Source organism: Hibiscus syriacus, unplaced genomic scaffold, assembly GCF_006381635.1.
Source record: "Hibiscus syriacus cultivar Baekdansim isolate YM2019G1 unplaced genomic scaffold, ASM638163v2 tig00110503_pilon, whole genome shotgun sequence".
Classification (NCBI taxonomy): domain Eukaryota; kingdom Viridiplantae; phylum Streptophyta; class Magnoliopsida; order Malvales; family Malvaceae; genus Hibiscus; species Hibiscus syriacus.
In genome coordinates this window covers 4,437,598-4,453,204 of record NW_024062764.1, presented here as the reverse complement: position 1 = coordinate 4,453,204, position 15,607 = coordinate 4,437,598, and the positions used below count along the sequence as shown (strand labels likewise).

General features: G+C 32.8%; 1 protein-coding gene across 1 annotated transcript; it reads right to left on the bottom strand.

Moving 5' to 3' along the window:
- Positions 1-12,239: 12,239 nt before the first annotated feature.
- LOC120129591 (probable protein disulfide-isomerase A6) lies at positions 12,240-15,170 on the bottom strand. Its single transcript, XM_039147057.1, has 11 exons — positions 14,995-15,170; positions 14,698-14,782; positions 14,073-14,170; positions 13,898-13,953; positions 13,631-13,748; positions 13,474-13,501; positions 13,286-13,377; positions 13,035-13,191; positions 12,838-12,962; positions 12,650-12,749; positions 12,240-12,445 (listed from the first exon to the last, which is right to left on the bottom strand). Exons 1-11 carry the CDS (start codon positions 15,147-15,149, stop codon positions 12,380-12,382), a joined length of 1,080 nt encoding a protein of 359 aa, XP_039002988.1. The 5' UTR covers positions 15,150-15,170; the 3' UTR covers positions 12,240-12,379.
- Positions 15,171-15,607: the final 437 nt, after the last annotated feature.

Genomic DNA, 15,607 nt, shown 5'->3' with positions numbered 1-15,607 from the left:
TTCCTTGCACCGATTACATGTCGATCTCTTCTTCTCTTCACCCTTAGATGGTATACGATCGTGATTTTTTGATCGGCCAGGTAGCCTTCTGTCCATGGCTGGTGGCAAAACTATTTGTAAGTCATCTGGTATGTCCCACTCAGAAGTATGTGGAATAGGGTAGACAATCTCAACATAAGTCTGTCGATATACTTCTGTAGTGTAGCAATCCATAGCGTATGCGCTTGAATCATCTTGGTTTAGATGAAGAGAAACTTTTATAACATGGCCACACGGATAACCAGATGTTTGTCATTTCATACAACTACACGTCTTTGCATTTAGATCGACAAGCCCATTTAAGTTATTATCCAGTACTTCAAACAAAGTGTTTGAACATGGTTCAACTCTCCATGACGTTGACTTCACAACACGTTTCGTTATCTTTTTTTCAGTCCATGGTGTAACACGATGTTCCAATGTTCCTGTAAATTTAAATAAATAATACTCAGTAAAATATATGATAAGTTACAAATTTAAAGAAATAATACCTGCATGGTTTCTTTTCTTGTAGTACCACTGTTGAATAGAGGCTCGAAAAAACTCCATTAACATAGTAATGGGTAATTTTCGGGAATGACGACTTAAAGCGTTGATTGATTCTGCACTATTAGACATCATGAAACCATATCTTTCTCCAAGTTGATGTACACTTGACCATCTTTCAAACCCGACATCTTATAGTGTTTGAGCACACTGAGGCAAAACATGTCTTAAACAGTTTATATGCTTATTAAAATCCACTTCCCGATAAGCTTTTACAACCTTCCAGTATGTCCATTTGTGATTTTTTATACCAGCAGACCTTGATTTTAGATTTCTATACAAATGAACACCACAAAGTCCATGAAAAGCATCTGGGAAACACCTTCTAACAGCGTTGTCAATTGAGTTTTCCCTATCGGATATGATTGTCAAATTGCTAATAGGACCTATGCAATCCCTAAGATGCCCCATAAACCATGTCCATGAATCAGAGGTTTCAGATTTGCCCCCGTAAGCTATTGGCAGTATCCCATTGTTAGCATCCATGGCTACTGCTAATAAGTTTAATCCAAGGTATCGACCTTTTAAATGTACTTCGTCAACTATAATAACTGGGCGCATGCAAGTAATAAACGAACGAATCTACAAAATCATATACACAAGAAATATAATCATTTAAATGTGAAATACATTTAACTAACAAAAATGAGTCAACAAAATTATATTGATTTACTAACCGCAGCACCAATGGCGATAAACAGCAACTCAAAGCGTCCATCTCTATCTGTTTTGATATGAGTTACCGACCCAGGATTTTTCAGCTTTAAATTATGACAATAAGCCGGCAGTTGGGCAAACGATGCTTCTGGCGACCCCCTCAACAATTCCAAGGCATAACATATGGCTCTCCAAGCTTGAGAATATGAGATACTAATCTTGAACCGAGCATTCATGTCAGTCATAATTTCATGTCCCCGATATACCCTGCCATTCAAAAACATTAACTCAGCCAGAAAACCACCCAACACCTTTTTGTTTGTCTGTCTATGGTGAGGAAAAACTTGGGTTCTTGAACATGTATGTTTATCAATAAAAGTCCTAACTTGAAACATTTCGCAATCTTTTATCCTCTTTGCAATCATACGCCACGTACAGTTTTTGTCAATCATACACCTTGTTTTGAAACGATCTTTGCTTGATTTGTTAACTTTTAGTTGATAGCCATCTTCCACACATTTCGTATACAAAGCTATCTTCAAGTCTTCCTTTGTATCAAAACAATCATATTTCTTGATACGAATAATTTTTGTGTAACAATCAACTGCTATCTTTACCAACTCTTCTTCCGGTATCTGAAGTAATTCTGGCATATTCCAGTTATACTCCCGTGGCATTTTCTTCGGGGACTTTTCTTTGGGGATTTCTTCTTCTTTTTCTTCTTCAGTGTTATATGAATTACAGAATGGATGTTCAACATGTTCATTCACAGTCGTAAATTCCTCCTCATTATCATCAACAACATCTTCCTCGGCAGCGGCTGTTTCATCATCAAAATTCGAGTATTGACCAATATTAAAATCATTACACTCAGGGTCTGTTTCTTCTTCTGAAATATCATCAAAATATGAGTATTGACCAAGATCAAAGTCTGGGTATTGACCAAGATCAAATTTCGAATACCGACTAGTACTCTTAATTTTTTCTGTTGGCTCATCATCGTCTAACTGGTTAATACGAAAACCGGAATTTGGTGCTGAAAGTTGATTGAGATTTGGATTAGGGAAAGGTTGTGGGTTTTGAGATTGTGTTTGGTATTGGAAATGTGGTGAAACAAAATTTTCTTGGTGATAAAATTGTGGTGGAACCATTAAATTTTGAGCACCATAAACTGGGGTTGAAAAACTTAGTTGATTACTACCCGCTACTGACCCAACTTCACTACTTCTAGGTTCAACAACATACAATGTAACATCATCTTGCGAAACACTAATGTAAGCAATGAATGGTTCAACATCTTCATTGTCGGTTAACAAATAAACTTTACCTTTTCTCTGATAAGATAGTCTAAATCCACTTAAGGGCTCTAAATTCAATTCATTTGCAACACGTAACATTAGAGTTTCATAAGTTAACTTTTTTAATGACAGTTTTAGTTGAAGATTCATGGGTAAAGGCATATATTGTAAAACACCATGAACATTCTCCCATGACCCTCCAAAACACAAATCTATCCAAACATTATCAACATTAGATGATTTCATTATTGTAAATTAATTTACTAAACAAACGAGCTGTGAAACTAAAACTTGTTGCCGGATGGGGAAGGATGTCGTTGGATATAGGAACGGATGTCGCCGGAGAGAGTGATAGATGGAGATGAAATGAGTTGCGATTTAGGGATTTAGGTTATGAGTTGCTGCTGCTGCGTAGTTATATACCCAAAACATTTGTGTTGCGAAACTAAAACCTGTTGCGAATTTAGAAATCGAGTTGCGAATTTGAAATTCAGTATTGCGATAGTCAGAATCTCGTTGCGATAGTCAGAATCTCGTTGCGATAGTCAGAATCTCGTTGTGATAGTCAGATTCGAGTTTCGATTTACAGATTCGCGTTGCGATTTACGTATTCGCATTGTGATTTACGTAATCGCATTGCGATTTTCCAAATTCGCATTGCGATTTACATATTTGAATTGCGAATTAGGAAAATCGCAACGCGAATTTGGAAAATCGCAATGCGATAGTCAGAATCGCGTTACGAATCTGGAAACTGATTTACGATACCGGAGATCGCGTTGCGAATTATCGATCTCATTGCGATTTAGTTGGTCATTTTGGCAAATCCAAAAAGAGTTGGTTAAAATCGTATATTATAAGACATTTTTTGTCACTGAGGTTATTTTCTCATTTTTTAAAGCCAAATACAAAGGGTTAGTGAGTTCTAATCTTAAATGATAAATTTTAAGTTAAAGTGTACTAGTAGTCATTGAATTTTTAAGAAGATGTCATTTTAGTCATCAAGATTGAAAAACTTTCAGCAGAGTCGTCATTATTAAGAAAAACTTTCGTTTCGGTTAATACATCATTAAAATATTAACAATTGTTAATATATCATATCATCACAATTAATTGTCATATTAATGATTAATAAAGGTTAAATGGTAAAATTGATGTAATTAAATGAGTTAAAGGATAAAATTGATGCATTTAAAAAGTAAATGTAGAATTACCCCTCAATCCTAAAACTTTGAGTTAGTTATATTATAAGTCATTTAATTTATTAGTAAGTTATAAATGGTTCATCCAACTTTAAAAATTTATAAATGAGTCACTCAATTAATTGATTATCATTAATAAGTCATTGAACGTTAAATGTTAAAAGGCTTTCTGATTATATTATTTTATTCATTAAAAAATTAAATTTTAAAAAGTTACAATCAAGTAACTCAATTAATTTATGTTAGCAATTAAGTCGATTAATTAATTGATTGGTGTAATTAGTTTACATAACATCGCGTCAACCATCGTTGACTATCAATGCGATGGTTGATGAACCCATTATCGAGACGGTATTTCGCCCGGCGAAAACAAGTGTCGTTGCTTTTTAAATCTCGTCTCAAAAAAGTGAGTGTTTTTCTTCTGGTATAAGATAAAACACAATTTGTAGAGTCGCCACCAATCATTTTATTAAGGTGTGATTGGTCACCAAAAATATTATGTTATTTTAATAAAATTTATAAAAATAATATTAAAATAACACAAAAGGGTCTGCTTACCAGAAAATGAGTTCGGGAGTCGGTTACGTGTGGGGAAGGATTAACACCCCCACAACGCCCAAAATTGGTACATTGTTTATTTATTAATGTCTTTGCAATAAATTAACAAATTTGTATTTAATTTCAATTTATGATCCCATAAAAATATTAAGGATATTATTTTCTACCAACAAATTATTTAAAATAAATTCCTAATAAGTTAAGAAAATATTTTATAATTTATTATATAAAATAAAATAACCCAAACACACATAATAAATTTAATGATTAAAAATAATAAAATTTTAGGTTACTATTAATAAATACTTAATATGCAAAGTACTATAATAGTAAATAATCCTAAAATATTATTTAAAATTAAAATATTAAACCTTAGTCTAAAAATGTAGTGCGAAAATATCGGTCTAAAAATAAAATTTCTGAGTGTTCGTGTGAGGTTGACTATAACAGGTGTTCCTTAATCCCCTTAGTCCATCTTTATTTAGTAACTTTTTGCCATTTTGGCTAGCTTAATTCAGCTTTATTGTATATAATAATATAATCACCTTTATCAGGCTAGTTGAAACTTATCCACAAAGCCGGGCCGATTAACCAATTTCTCTAGAGGAATAGTTTTATTGCATATAATAGTATAATAGGTTAGCTTAATATTATCCATAAAGCCGGGGCGATTAACCAATTGCTTTAGAGGGACAACTCGAGCATAACAAACTAACTGAATATTATCCATAAAGCCAGGGCTATTAACCAATTGCTTTAGGGGGATAACTCAAGTTTTATTGTATATAATAATATAACAAGAGTATATGGCTCCAATTTCTTAAGTTTGTTAAAAAGAACCTGTTATAGTCTAGGTGTTTTGGTGGAAATCAGAAAAAATCTCTTCGTTAAAGTTCAATTCCCAAGCAACTGACTTAAACTAGATTTACCTATTTGTAAAAACAACATGTTCATCATCAAATGCCATCAATAGAAAAATCCTCTAGTCGGTTTTACAATACACCAACGATGCCTCATGTTGTACGCTTCTATATATAAATACCAAGCCTTTTTGTAATTTCTTTCAATATGAGAAGGCTATCTCATATTTGTAATAGGATAGTGTTTGGGTATATTTTATCTAAAATAAGGTCAAGGGTCATTGTTTTTCCAGTTTTCAATCCTGATATTTTGTCAAAGTTTATAACTCTAATCATTTAAAGAGTTTTTTAATTCGGTTGATATTCAAAGAACTGTAAGATTGCAAAATTGACTCAATGCTTATAACCTTACAAGCAACACAAATTTATTTATTGCACAAAAGGCGTAGAAAGGAATAAAAAACAAGTTCAAACAAGATGCTGAAAATAGAAAGGTACTATAGTGGTAGATAACAATTTCCACTTATTTATTTAGCCTACCCCCTCATTCCAGTAATGTTGGGTATGTAATCGGCCCAAAATTTTTGTCCTCATTTGCCCCAATTTCTTGATCATCTTTTGTGTCAACTTCTTTGGATAAACCTTTAGATACACAAATCTCTTCTTTTTCCTGAGCAGTTTCTTGGTAGAATCTCATCATCATCTTTTTCTTCCCTGACTAGAATTTGGGCTCAATTTTAGATCCAGAACAAATTTATTTGGTGATGATAGTTTTGTCTTGGTTTTGAATCCTTATTGCATCTACGATTGGAGTAGTACTCACCAGATTCCTTAAATTGCCCCCTACCTCACTTGTTTTCAGAAAATCTGATATAGGTGTCTAAGGTGTCTTCTGGGTTGCATCTGCCCTATTCCTTTTTAAACCTATGGGCCATTCTCGGATTACTTCTCCTTTTACTTCTTTATCATTTATAATCAGAGAGGTATTGAGAGTTGAATGTTTTATCCTTGGCTTAAGTATTTCGTTTTCCTCGTCCTCTGCGGCATGTACTTCACTTGTTTTGATACTACCAACTCTATTTTAGGGTTTGATTCCCAATTGCTTGACCAAAATAGACTAATCATTAACATCCACTTCTATGATTCCCTGAACCAAAAGGTCTTGAACCCATCGTTTGAAGTTACCACAATTCTCAATGGAGTTCCCTCGGGCTCCAGCATGATAATCACAAGAGAGTTTCTTATTATACCAACTCGGGTATGGAAGCAACAAAGGCTTAGCTCGACATGGAGCAACTTGTAATATAACTTGTTGCATGAAACTGAAGGAAAACGGGGTAGATTCGCCCTTGACATCACTGTCTCTTTACAATTGTTTACTTTGCTTTCTTGAAAACCATGTGAATGATGACCAAAATGTTTGCTTTGAATGTTTGACTCTTGAACATCATGAGACAGACAGTAATTCAAAAATTTCTCTTTCTCGACCAGTTTTGAATTTTTGAGGAGCTTAGGTTTCCCGTCTTCAAAACATAGCAACCCTTATGTGATGAGGTTTTGGACCTTTAAATTCATAACCCTACAATTCTTCGTAGAGTGGCTAAACTCTCCAGAATGATAATTGCATGAATTCTTGACACCCTACCAATCTGGACGCAAATAAGTATTAGGCGTTGGAGGAATTGGTGTTATGAGGTCATTTTCAAAAAGAAATGGTAATAAATCTGAATATGAGATTGGAATTGGAAGGAGAGGTATTATTTTCTTTTTGCTTTTCCTAGCTTTCTTCAATAGCCTTTTAACCTCTTCTATACTTCGCTTCAACTTGATCTTTGTCGCCTTTTCTGGGATTATACCCGATTTTTGGAGACTTATTGGATTTCCACATTTCTTGACAAGTTCTTGGTCATTTGTTTCCAATGCATTGACTATACCAATAACATTCATAAACCCATTCAAATTTGTTACAACGGGATCCTCTAAGGGTTTCTCTCCATGGATCACAATATTCACCATATCCATTAGTTTTGTCATTTGCTCTTTTGAATCATCTTGGAATTTTTTTTCTTGATCCATTTGTTCATTTGAATCACCCTGGAACTTTTTTACTTGATCAATCATCTCTTGTTGAGTCTTGATAAGTTGCTCTTGCAGTTTCTCGATTCTACCGATCCTTGATAAAATCTCATTCATGGATATTATCCTTCTTTAGGAAGACCAAGTTAGCTCCAATTTGATTTCAAAATTCTGTCATGGAATTCTCCATGAATTATTCCTATATTTTCATGATTAAATGCATGTAAAATAGTTTGAAACAAAATGCAAATGCATGATGTAAGATTGAAACTATAAATATAACTATGCAAAGATGCAAATGTAAAAAATGAAAATGTAAATACAAACGTAAAGATGCAAATGCAAATGCAAAGATGTGAATGTAAAATGAAAATGTAAAAAATGCATAAATGCAAAAATAAGAATGCGAATTGTGCAATGCAAATGCATGCATGCAAAAAGGTGTTGATACTGAACTGATTCCTTAGAACAACTTTTATACTAAAACGAAGTTTTAAACGTATTACAGATACATCTGCATTATTTTCTACTTCATATAGGACTCTTCGTTCTATATTTCTAGCCTTCTATATGAACATCAATCATGAATCAACACCATGGTATGAAAAATGTAATGCATAATGAAAATGATTAAAAATAATAAAATTTTAGGTTACTATTAATAAATACTTAATATGCAAAGTACTATAATAGTAAATAATTCTAAAAATAATATTTAAATTTATTATTTTAAAACTAAAGGATTAAAATTGTAAAATATCAAAATTAAAAATCCTAATTCTAAATATCATTAAATCTAGGTATTATTAGTGTAAATAATCCTAAAATATTATTTAAAATTAAAATATTAAACCTCAGTGATTAAATTGTAAAAATATATAAATTAATGGTCTTAATTCAAAATATTATAAAATATAATTACTAATAGTGTAATTTAACCCTAAATGACTATTCGGGATTAAAATATAAATAATTAAAACATCAGAGACTAAATATGTTATTTACCCTAAATATATGTAAATATGTGATTAATGATTAAAATAAAATAAAATCTAAAAACCAAATTATAGTGCACAAAAATCAATTCCAGTGGCTAAATTGTAATGCATACAAAGTCTAGGGACCACAGACATGATTTGCGCATTTAAGAAATTACGCAGAAATCATTCCCCAAAACGACGTAGTTTTAAGGAGAATATAAATAGACCTTAAATGGTATAAAATCCTCATTTTCTCTCATTTCTTCATTTTATTTCTCTTTAAAGAGAGAGAAACTCTCCCTTCTCTCTAAACTCCCTCACCGGAGGGAGAGCCGGTCACCGGCCGGCCACCCACCTTCTGACCACCGTCGGGCACTATTTCGGTCACTATTTCGGTCACTGATCACTATTCACGGTGGCTGAAAAAAATAAAAATACCTCAAAACGTAGATTGACTTTCCCTCGACCCGAATCTAAGCTTCTTTTTCGCTAAAAGCTAGTCAATCGAACTAGATCTGAGATTTTACCTTCGGTGAAATCACTTTTTCGATGATGTTTGAGCTTCAACGGTGGTAAGATCTCTTCTCCTTTCTTTTGCTTCCTCTGTTCGTTTCTCTCAGTCGTCTGTTGCTTCTCTTCGCGTTCTTGTTGTTGTTGTTTTTTTGTAGGTTTTCAAGGTTTTTTATAGGCTTCAAAAAACTTCAAACAACCGTTCATTTTAGTGAGTCACCGGATCTACAATGGTGACTCACCATAGGGAGTGAGGTGTGCGGTTCTCCATGCTTCTTCTGGAGTCTTCTACTGAGGCGGCGACATGGGGAGTGGAACACTTGGACGGTTGGAGGAAAAGTGTGGGAAACCCTTGCTACTAGGTTCTGGATCGGGTCAAATGGGTTCCGGTTTGTAAATATCTATTGTAATAAAAATTATTATTTATTAATAATAATTATAATAATAATAATAATATAAAAAGGACGGGACAAAAATGACTGTCGACACCCATAAATTTATTATAAAATTCATCTCAATCTCCTGAAATCATCGAATTAAATTCTCAAAAATTTCTCTCTAAAGTTATGAAATCACTCGAAACTTATGAACTTGAACCTATATCTACGTTGTCCATCGTCTAATGAACTTTGTCTTGGGATATTTTTTCCTCTTATCAATAGTAGTCCCTTCATCTATGATCGTCGAATGGAATCCAAATCTTTGAGAATCTCAAAATCTAAAATGATTTTTCTTTTTTATTAATTGAGCGACCTTTTAAAATTGAGTAACATATTCGCAAACTTACTAAAAATTGGATGACATGTGGTGTAACTTATCCAATAAGAAAATTAATAGAAGGGTTTTCTAACAGCTCCTTCTAATGTTCATTCCATTTTTAATGGTCCAATGACGACATATTTGTCGTTTATAATTTTTGTTAAGAATTTGATGACCTATTTGTAATCTTATTAATAATGGAGGGACTTGTAATATAATTTTATTAGAAATATTTTTAAAGAATTCAACATAAATACAATATATCTAAATATAAAATATTAAAAACTATTAAAAACCTTAAAAAGTGTTTGTCTTAGTTTCCACTAATATTGACACAAGGAATGTGAAGCAAGGAGTGTGAAGAATAAAGGTAGAATACGACAAGAAACATAATCAATATAAAAACCATACAAAGTTATTCTTCTCATAAAGTCTTATAATCTCCACCATAGATATATAATTCATCCTGGCTTTCCCCAAAATTAAGAGAATTTTTTAACCGACTATATCTGATTTATTAATCAACTATTTTAGATAAAATTTTATAGATAATTATTACATGAGGCATTTTTAATCCAGTTTACTTCATTTGAAACACAAAAATTTAAACTCTTGACCTTATCTAAAAAATCTAATATCTCGTCTCACTAAACAGATAAATTATTAATAAAAAATGGCAAAAATGCATCAGAGGTCCATGTACATAAAAAAACAATGTGACCCTCATATTATATTTTCTCTCAATGTGATCATTCAACTTAGGAAATAAACCCAATATAACTCTTTGGCCAATACTTTTCGTCATTTACCATTATTGTATTGATGTGACAGTTTATTGTATTAATGTGACAGTCTACGATGTTGACATGAAAGTCCACGGTGGTTGATAACGTGAGGAATGGCATGTTAGATGGGCTAAATTGGTAACTCAAACATGACAGATGGACTATCACGCTAGCATTGTATATCGTCATGTCAGTACCATGAACTACCACACTAGCATCGTAACGGTTAACGACTGAACAACGTAGGTCAAAGGGTCACATTGAGTTTGTTTTCTAAGTTAAAGGGTTACATTGAGAGAAAAAATAATAAAAGAGTCATATTAGTTATTTTTCAAAAGTACAAGGACCTCTATTCTAAAAAAAATTAAAAGAAAGAAGAGATAATGGGTCTCGTCTTTTCTTGAAAATGAAAACATATTAAAGTTGTTTTATATTTCTTTAATTATTTTAAAAAATAATTTTCTATATTCTTTTATTCATCACCTTGTTTAAATGGTCCATGAGAGCTTTGCTCACAGCCACCTAACAAAATGTCCTCTTTTTTTTGTGGGGCTCATTGATTATTCGAACAAACATTATGTGCATGACCTCGTAGATTTTTTAATTATCCCTTGTATCTGATCAATTAACCGACTAATCCAGATCGAGTATTGCAGAGGCGAGGGCGACCCTTCCAACTCAATTTACTCCATTCGCAAATGCCAAGATTCGAATCTCTAACCTTGTTTAAGGGACTTAGTGTCTCATCCCACTAGACCAACTGGTTGTTGGTAGTATTATTTTTTAATTGTTTGATAGATATAATTGACTATTTGATATTAGTTCGATAAAATTTAATGACTATTTTACAACCATTTAATAAGTCTACTAATATTTTTATAATTTTTGAAATTTTAATGATTAAAATAAATTATTTCAACGTATCGTGATCATTTATGTACTTTTTCCGTATTAAAACTATACATGAACTACATTTTAACAAAAAATATAATGTAATGTCACATATTAACTTTGACTTTATGCAATTCTATACATATTTTTCATAAATCACTAAACATATTAACTTTGACTTTATGCAATTCTATACATAAAATTTTGATTTGATTCATTTTTCATAAATCACTAATATCATTATCAACATAACATTTAAAGTTTATGTATTGTATGCACAAACTATTATATTTTATCAAATATACATATATGTTTTAAATTGTGGTCAACCTGAATCAAAATTATAATTTTATATACATAATTACACCACATCAAAACTTATGTATCACATTATATAGTAGACCAAAGTTTATGTGCAATTTTGATATTTGTTCCTTAAATTTTTATTATACTTTATAAATTTAATTTTATTTAGTATATATATTTCTACAGACATAGATTGTTTTTTTAATTAACCATCAAAGTAAATATTCGAAAATTTTGGAGGATTTTTGTTATGTTTAAGGAACATTTTTAAAAAAATAACATTATAAAAATCAAAAGAAAAATATGATTTTTTTTAAAACGTCTCTAAAAAAATATTATACTTTCTGTCGTTGGTTCAATTTGAAAAAACAAATAGAATTTTAAAGGCAAAAAAAGATGAAAAGGTTTTCAGGATTGAAATGACCATTTTTAAAAGTTTGAGGGTCAAAAATGAAATTAGTCCTATAAAATTTGACAACGTATAACAATTTGTTAAATGTGTTATGCTTGTGCTATGCTTATATCGATCTTAAATTATCGAAATTGTGAATCAAAGAAGAGGAAGAAGCTGGTCTACTAGCATGGCCTTGACGTAGTTCTGTCTAGAACGAATGGTTTATTTAATGTTTCCAATTGGCTTCATCGTTCAAGACTCGAGCTAAAAACAAAAAATTATCTGATATAAAATCTTACGTCTGTCCGAACTAAGGAAAAAGAAACTCAAAAAGGGAAACTCCGAAGAAATGCCGAATCAAATCACTGTTCTGACTAGTTATAGTTCTCACATGAAAGTTCTTTACAATAACTGCACGCATGTAATCAAAGGCCTATACAATTTGCTGCCGGTAAAAACCGAGGCAATCGTTGGAAAACCGATCCTCGAAAACGCAGTCGAGAACTCATCGAATCAGTTCATGCAAATGTTGATAGGATGTTCTTCTTGAGAGTGAATTCATCAGCTTTTGCTGGGCTTATTGACTGCCACCAAAGAACGAAAAATACACGGTTAGATCGAATATGTGCGCAGGCCACGGGTTTCCGACATGGATGCTTCGAGAAAAATGAAGATTCGGAACAACGTTACGTAAAACATAGTAGCAATGGAAAAGTATGATGTCAAGTTGTGACAGCCAAATCACCAAAAAAACTAAAATTTATTAGGATTTCAAGCATAGCCCTTACCTTGTTAAGCATGCGTTGCAGGCGTTCAATCTCCTTCTTTGGATAATCAGCCCCTTTCTCCATGCAGTTTTTAGCAGCTTTCAAGTGTATCTTTCCATACCTGACAATTAGCAAAATAGATTACTAAGAATTGGCAACAAGTTTTCTGTTTTCTTATGGAGCTGAATATTGAGAAACCAATCGAATACCTCGACGCGGAGCCCTTAAGCTTCTCGACTTCCCCTTCGATCTTCAAAAAGGCTGTTTTCTTCTCATCGTGGCTAGCAGCCACAAACTCCTTAACCAATGGATCCAAACTTGACAAAATACCGGCCTGTGCAAAGATCATACAGAAGAATGGGTGATGACAAACATGATGTAACAACGAATACTACGAGCTACTAACCTTCGAAGTTAGCTGCCCGTTGGCGTCACGATTGGTGCCACACTTTTCATTGATGAAGGCAACGAAAGCATCCAAATCTCTGTCACCAGTGTAATCTTCACCAGCTTTGTTGCTCTTTGGAAAGAATTTCAATGTTGGAAATCCGCTTACACCATACCTGCACTCGTAATGCACAGGCCTTAACATGCATCAACAGAATCCCACACCCTTTATAAAGGAAACCCGAACTTATCGGCTAAAGTTACACTTACTTTTCGGATAAATCGCCATATTTATCAGCATCTATATTAGCTATTATTACATCTTCTTCCAATTTAAATGCCGTTGCTGCCTTTTCGTAGGTCTACGTAGACAAAAGAAAGCAGAGGGTTAGAATGGAGATTGATACTTGTACCGGAGTAATCACGCCTACTTATTGAGAAAAGATATAGATGCTTACAGGAGCAAGCTTTTTACAATGGCCACACCTAGCAGAAAATGCCAAAACACATTTAAGTAGAAAGAATCGAAGCAAGAGAACATCAACAGCAAAAATTGTTGCATACATGAGGTTCTTAGACATGTAAGATGCAGCTATCAATAAACCAAATGCTTACCAAGGAGCATAAAACTCAACCAACACGTGTTTGGCCTCATCAAGGGCAATCTCATCAAAATTATCAGCATTTAGCATTACAACATTGGATGGAGCGGCGGTTATTTTCACATTGGTCCCTGTAAAACGATACACGAGCTTAGCATAATCCTACTGGGTTTTTGCCTTTGTGCATTAATGTACATACAGCTAATCACCTCAGAAACAGAAGAAAGAAATCAAGACAGAATTCCATAGAGTAAGCAACCACATAAGAATTTTGTTGTACCTCCTTCGGTATTCACAAACTCAGTAAGGGCCTCAGCAGTGCGTTCTCCTTCATACCTAGAGAAAATAATTTTACTAAGAGCAATGTTTTAAACAAAATGTTGACAACAATTACAGAACACAAAACAAGATCAAAACTTCCCAATTTATGTTTCCATGAGTTAAACTTGACTGACTTTTTAGGTTTCAAAGAGCCTTTGGGAAACCATTGAATAGTTGGGTAGCCTTGAACACCAAATTTGCTGCAAATACTTTTATGCTCGTCACAGTCCACCTATACCACATCAAACAACAAGGGAAAAAATTCAATAAGGCCAATATAAATACCAAGGCAATCTTTCAAAACAGTGTAATTTTCACAGTTCATATTCAAAACGAAATACACTGATCAATACAAATTCATATGCAAACAAGAAAACCTGTTTAATTATTAATTGACAATTGCTAACCTTTCCAATCAATAAAAATAGCAACAAAAACTTCATCATAGTAAAATTCTCAGAATTCGTAGAGAATCGGTATACAAATAACAACCAAATTCGTATAATCATACATCAATAAGACCAATAGAAATATCAAGACAATTTTTCAAAACAGTGTAATTTTCACAATTCATATTCGAAACGAAATACACTGAACAATAATATGCAAACAAAGAAAACCTGTTTAGTTATTGATCGGCAATTGCTTACCTTTAGAATCAATAAAAGTAGCAATAAAAACCTCATCATATATGAATTCTCAGAATTCATACACTAATAAGTAATAACAACCAAAGTCGAATAATTATAGATCGTTAACCTTTCCGATCAAGACGGATTTAGCCTTCGAGAAACTCTCCGCAAGCTTCTCATACTCGGGAGATAGCTTCTGACAGTGTCCACACCTGTGATTTAAGAAAAAATCGATTATATCGTTCAAAATCCATATAGCCTGAAGTGAGATCACATACATTTAACGTCTTTCTAAAAACTGACTTACGGAAGATTCAAATTCAGAAAATCAAACACATTTTCATTTCAATTACTGGAAATAAGATCTAACGATCGATTAATGAGGGATCTAGCGGGAAAAACAACGAGATGGAGAAATCAATACCAAGGAGCATAGAACTCGACCAGAGCTCCTCTGTCTTGACCAACTTGCTCGTTGAAGTTTTCTTCTGTTAGTACGATGACACCGGCCGCCGTTGTTGACGCCGATAACAGGAATAACAAGGCTCCTAAGGCTAACGATATCAGAGATTCCTTCATTTTTCCTCCTCTCTTTTTGTATCTATGATGCTTCCTCTTCGATATTTATTCCTAGTCCATGTCTTGCCAAACGAGAATTACTATTTATAACCCGTGGACTTTTGAAGGTATTTCTTATATTTAAATAAAGGTTTTATTTACTATTTAACCACTAAACATCACATTCTTTTATTTTGATATCTAACTAGTTTTTGGCTAAACTATGCGTTTAGCATCCCAACTATCATTTTTATTTCATTTTGATCACTCAATTATTTTTTTCAAAATTATATTCCTAATGTTGCATTTTCGGTCGTGTTGAGTTTATTGCGATTGCGAATATAACAAACGTTATTGTGGTCATTACGAGTATCGCGATCGTGAATTTTTCTATATGAGTAGATTTTAAAAAAAGTTGTTTTTAAAAAAAATTAAAATAATAGAACAATATCATAATAATGGTATGCGATTGGAACTAA

What these genes read in the sequence shown, in the direction of transcription:
- LOC120129591 (XM_039147057.1), bottom strand. Translation starts at nt 15,149, where the DNA reads ATGAAGGAATCTCTGATATCGTTAGCCTTAGGAGCCTTGTTATTCCTG. An exon ending in GTCGAGTTCTATGCTCCTTG is followed by an intron (nt 14,783 to 14,994) that starts GTATTGATTTCT and finishes CTTAAATCACAG; the next exon opens with GTGTGGACACTGTCAGAAGC. An exon ending in GTTTGTGAATACCGAAGGAG is followed by an intron (nt 13,749 to 13,897) that starts GTACAACAAAAT and finishes ATCGTTTTACAG; the next exon opens with GGACCAATGTGAAAATAACC.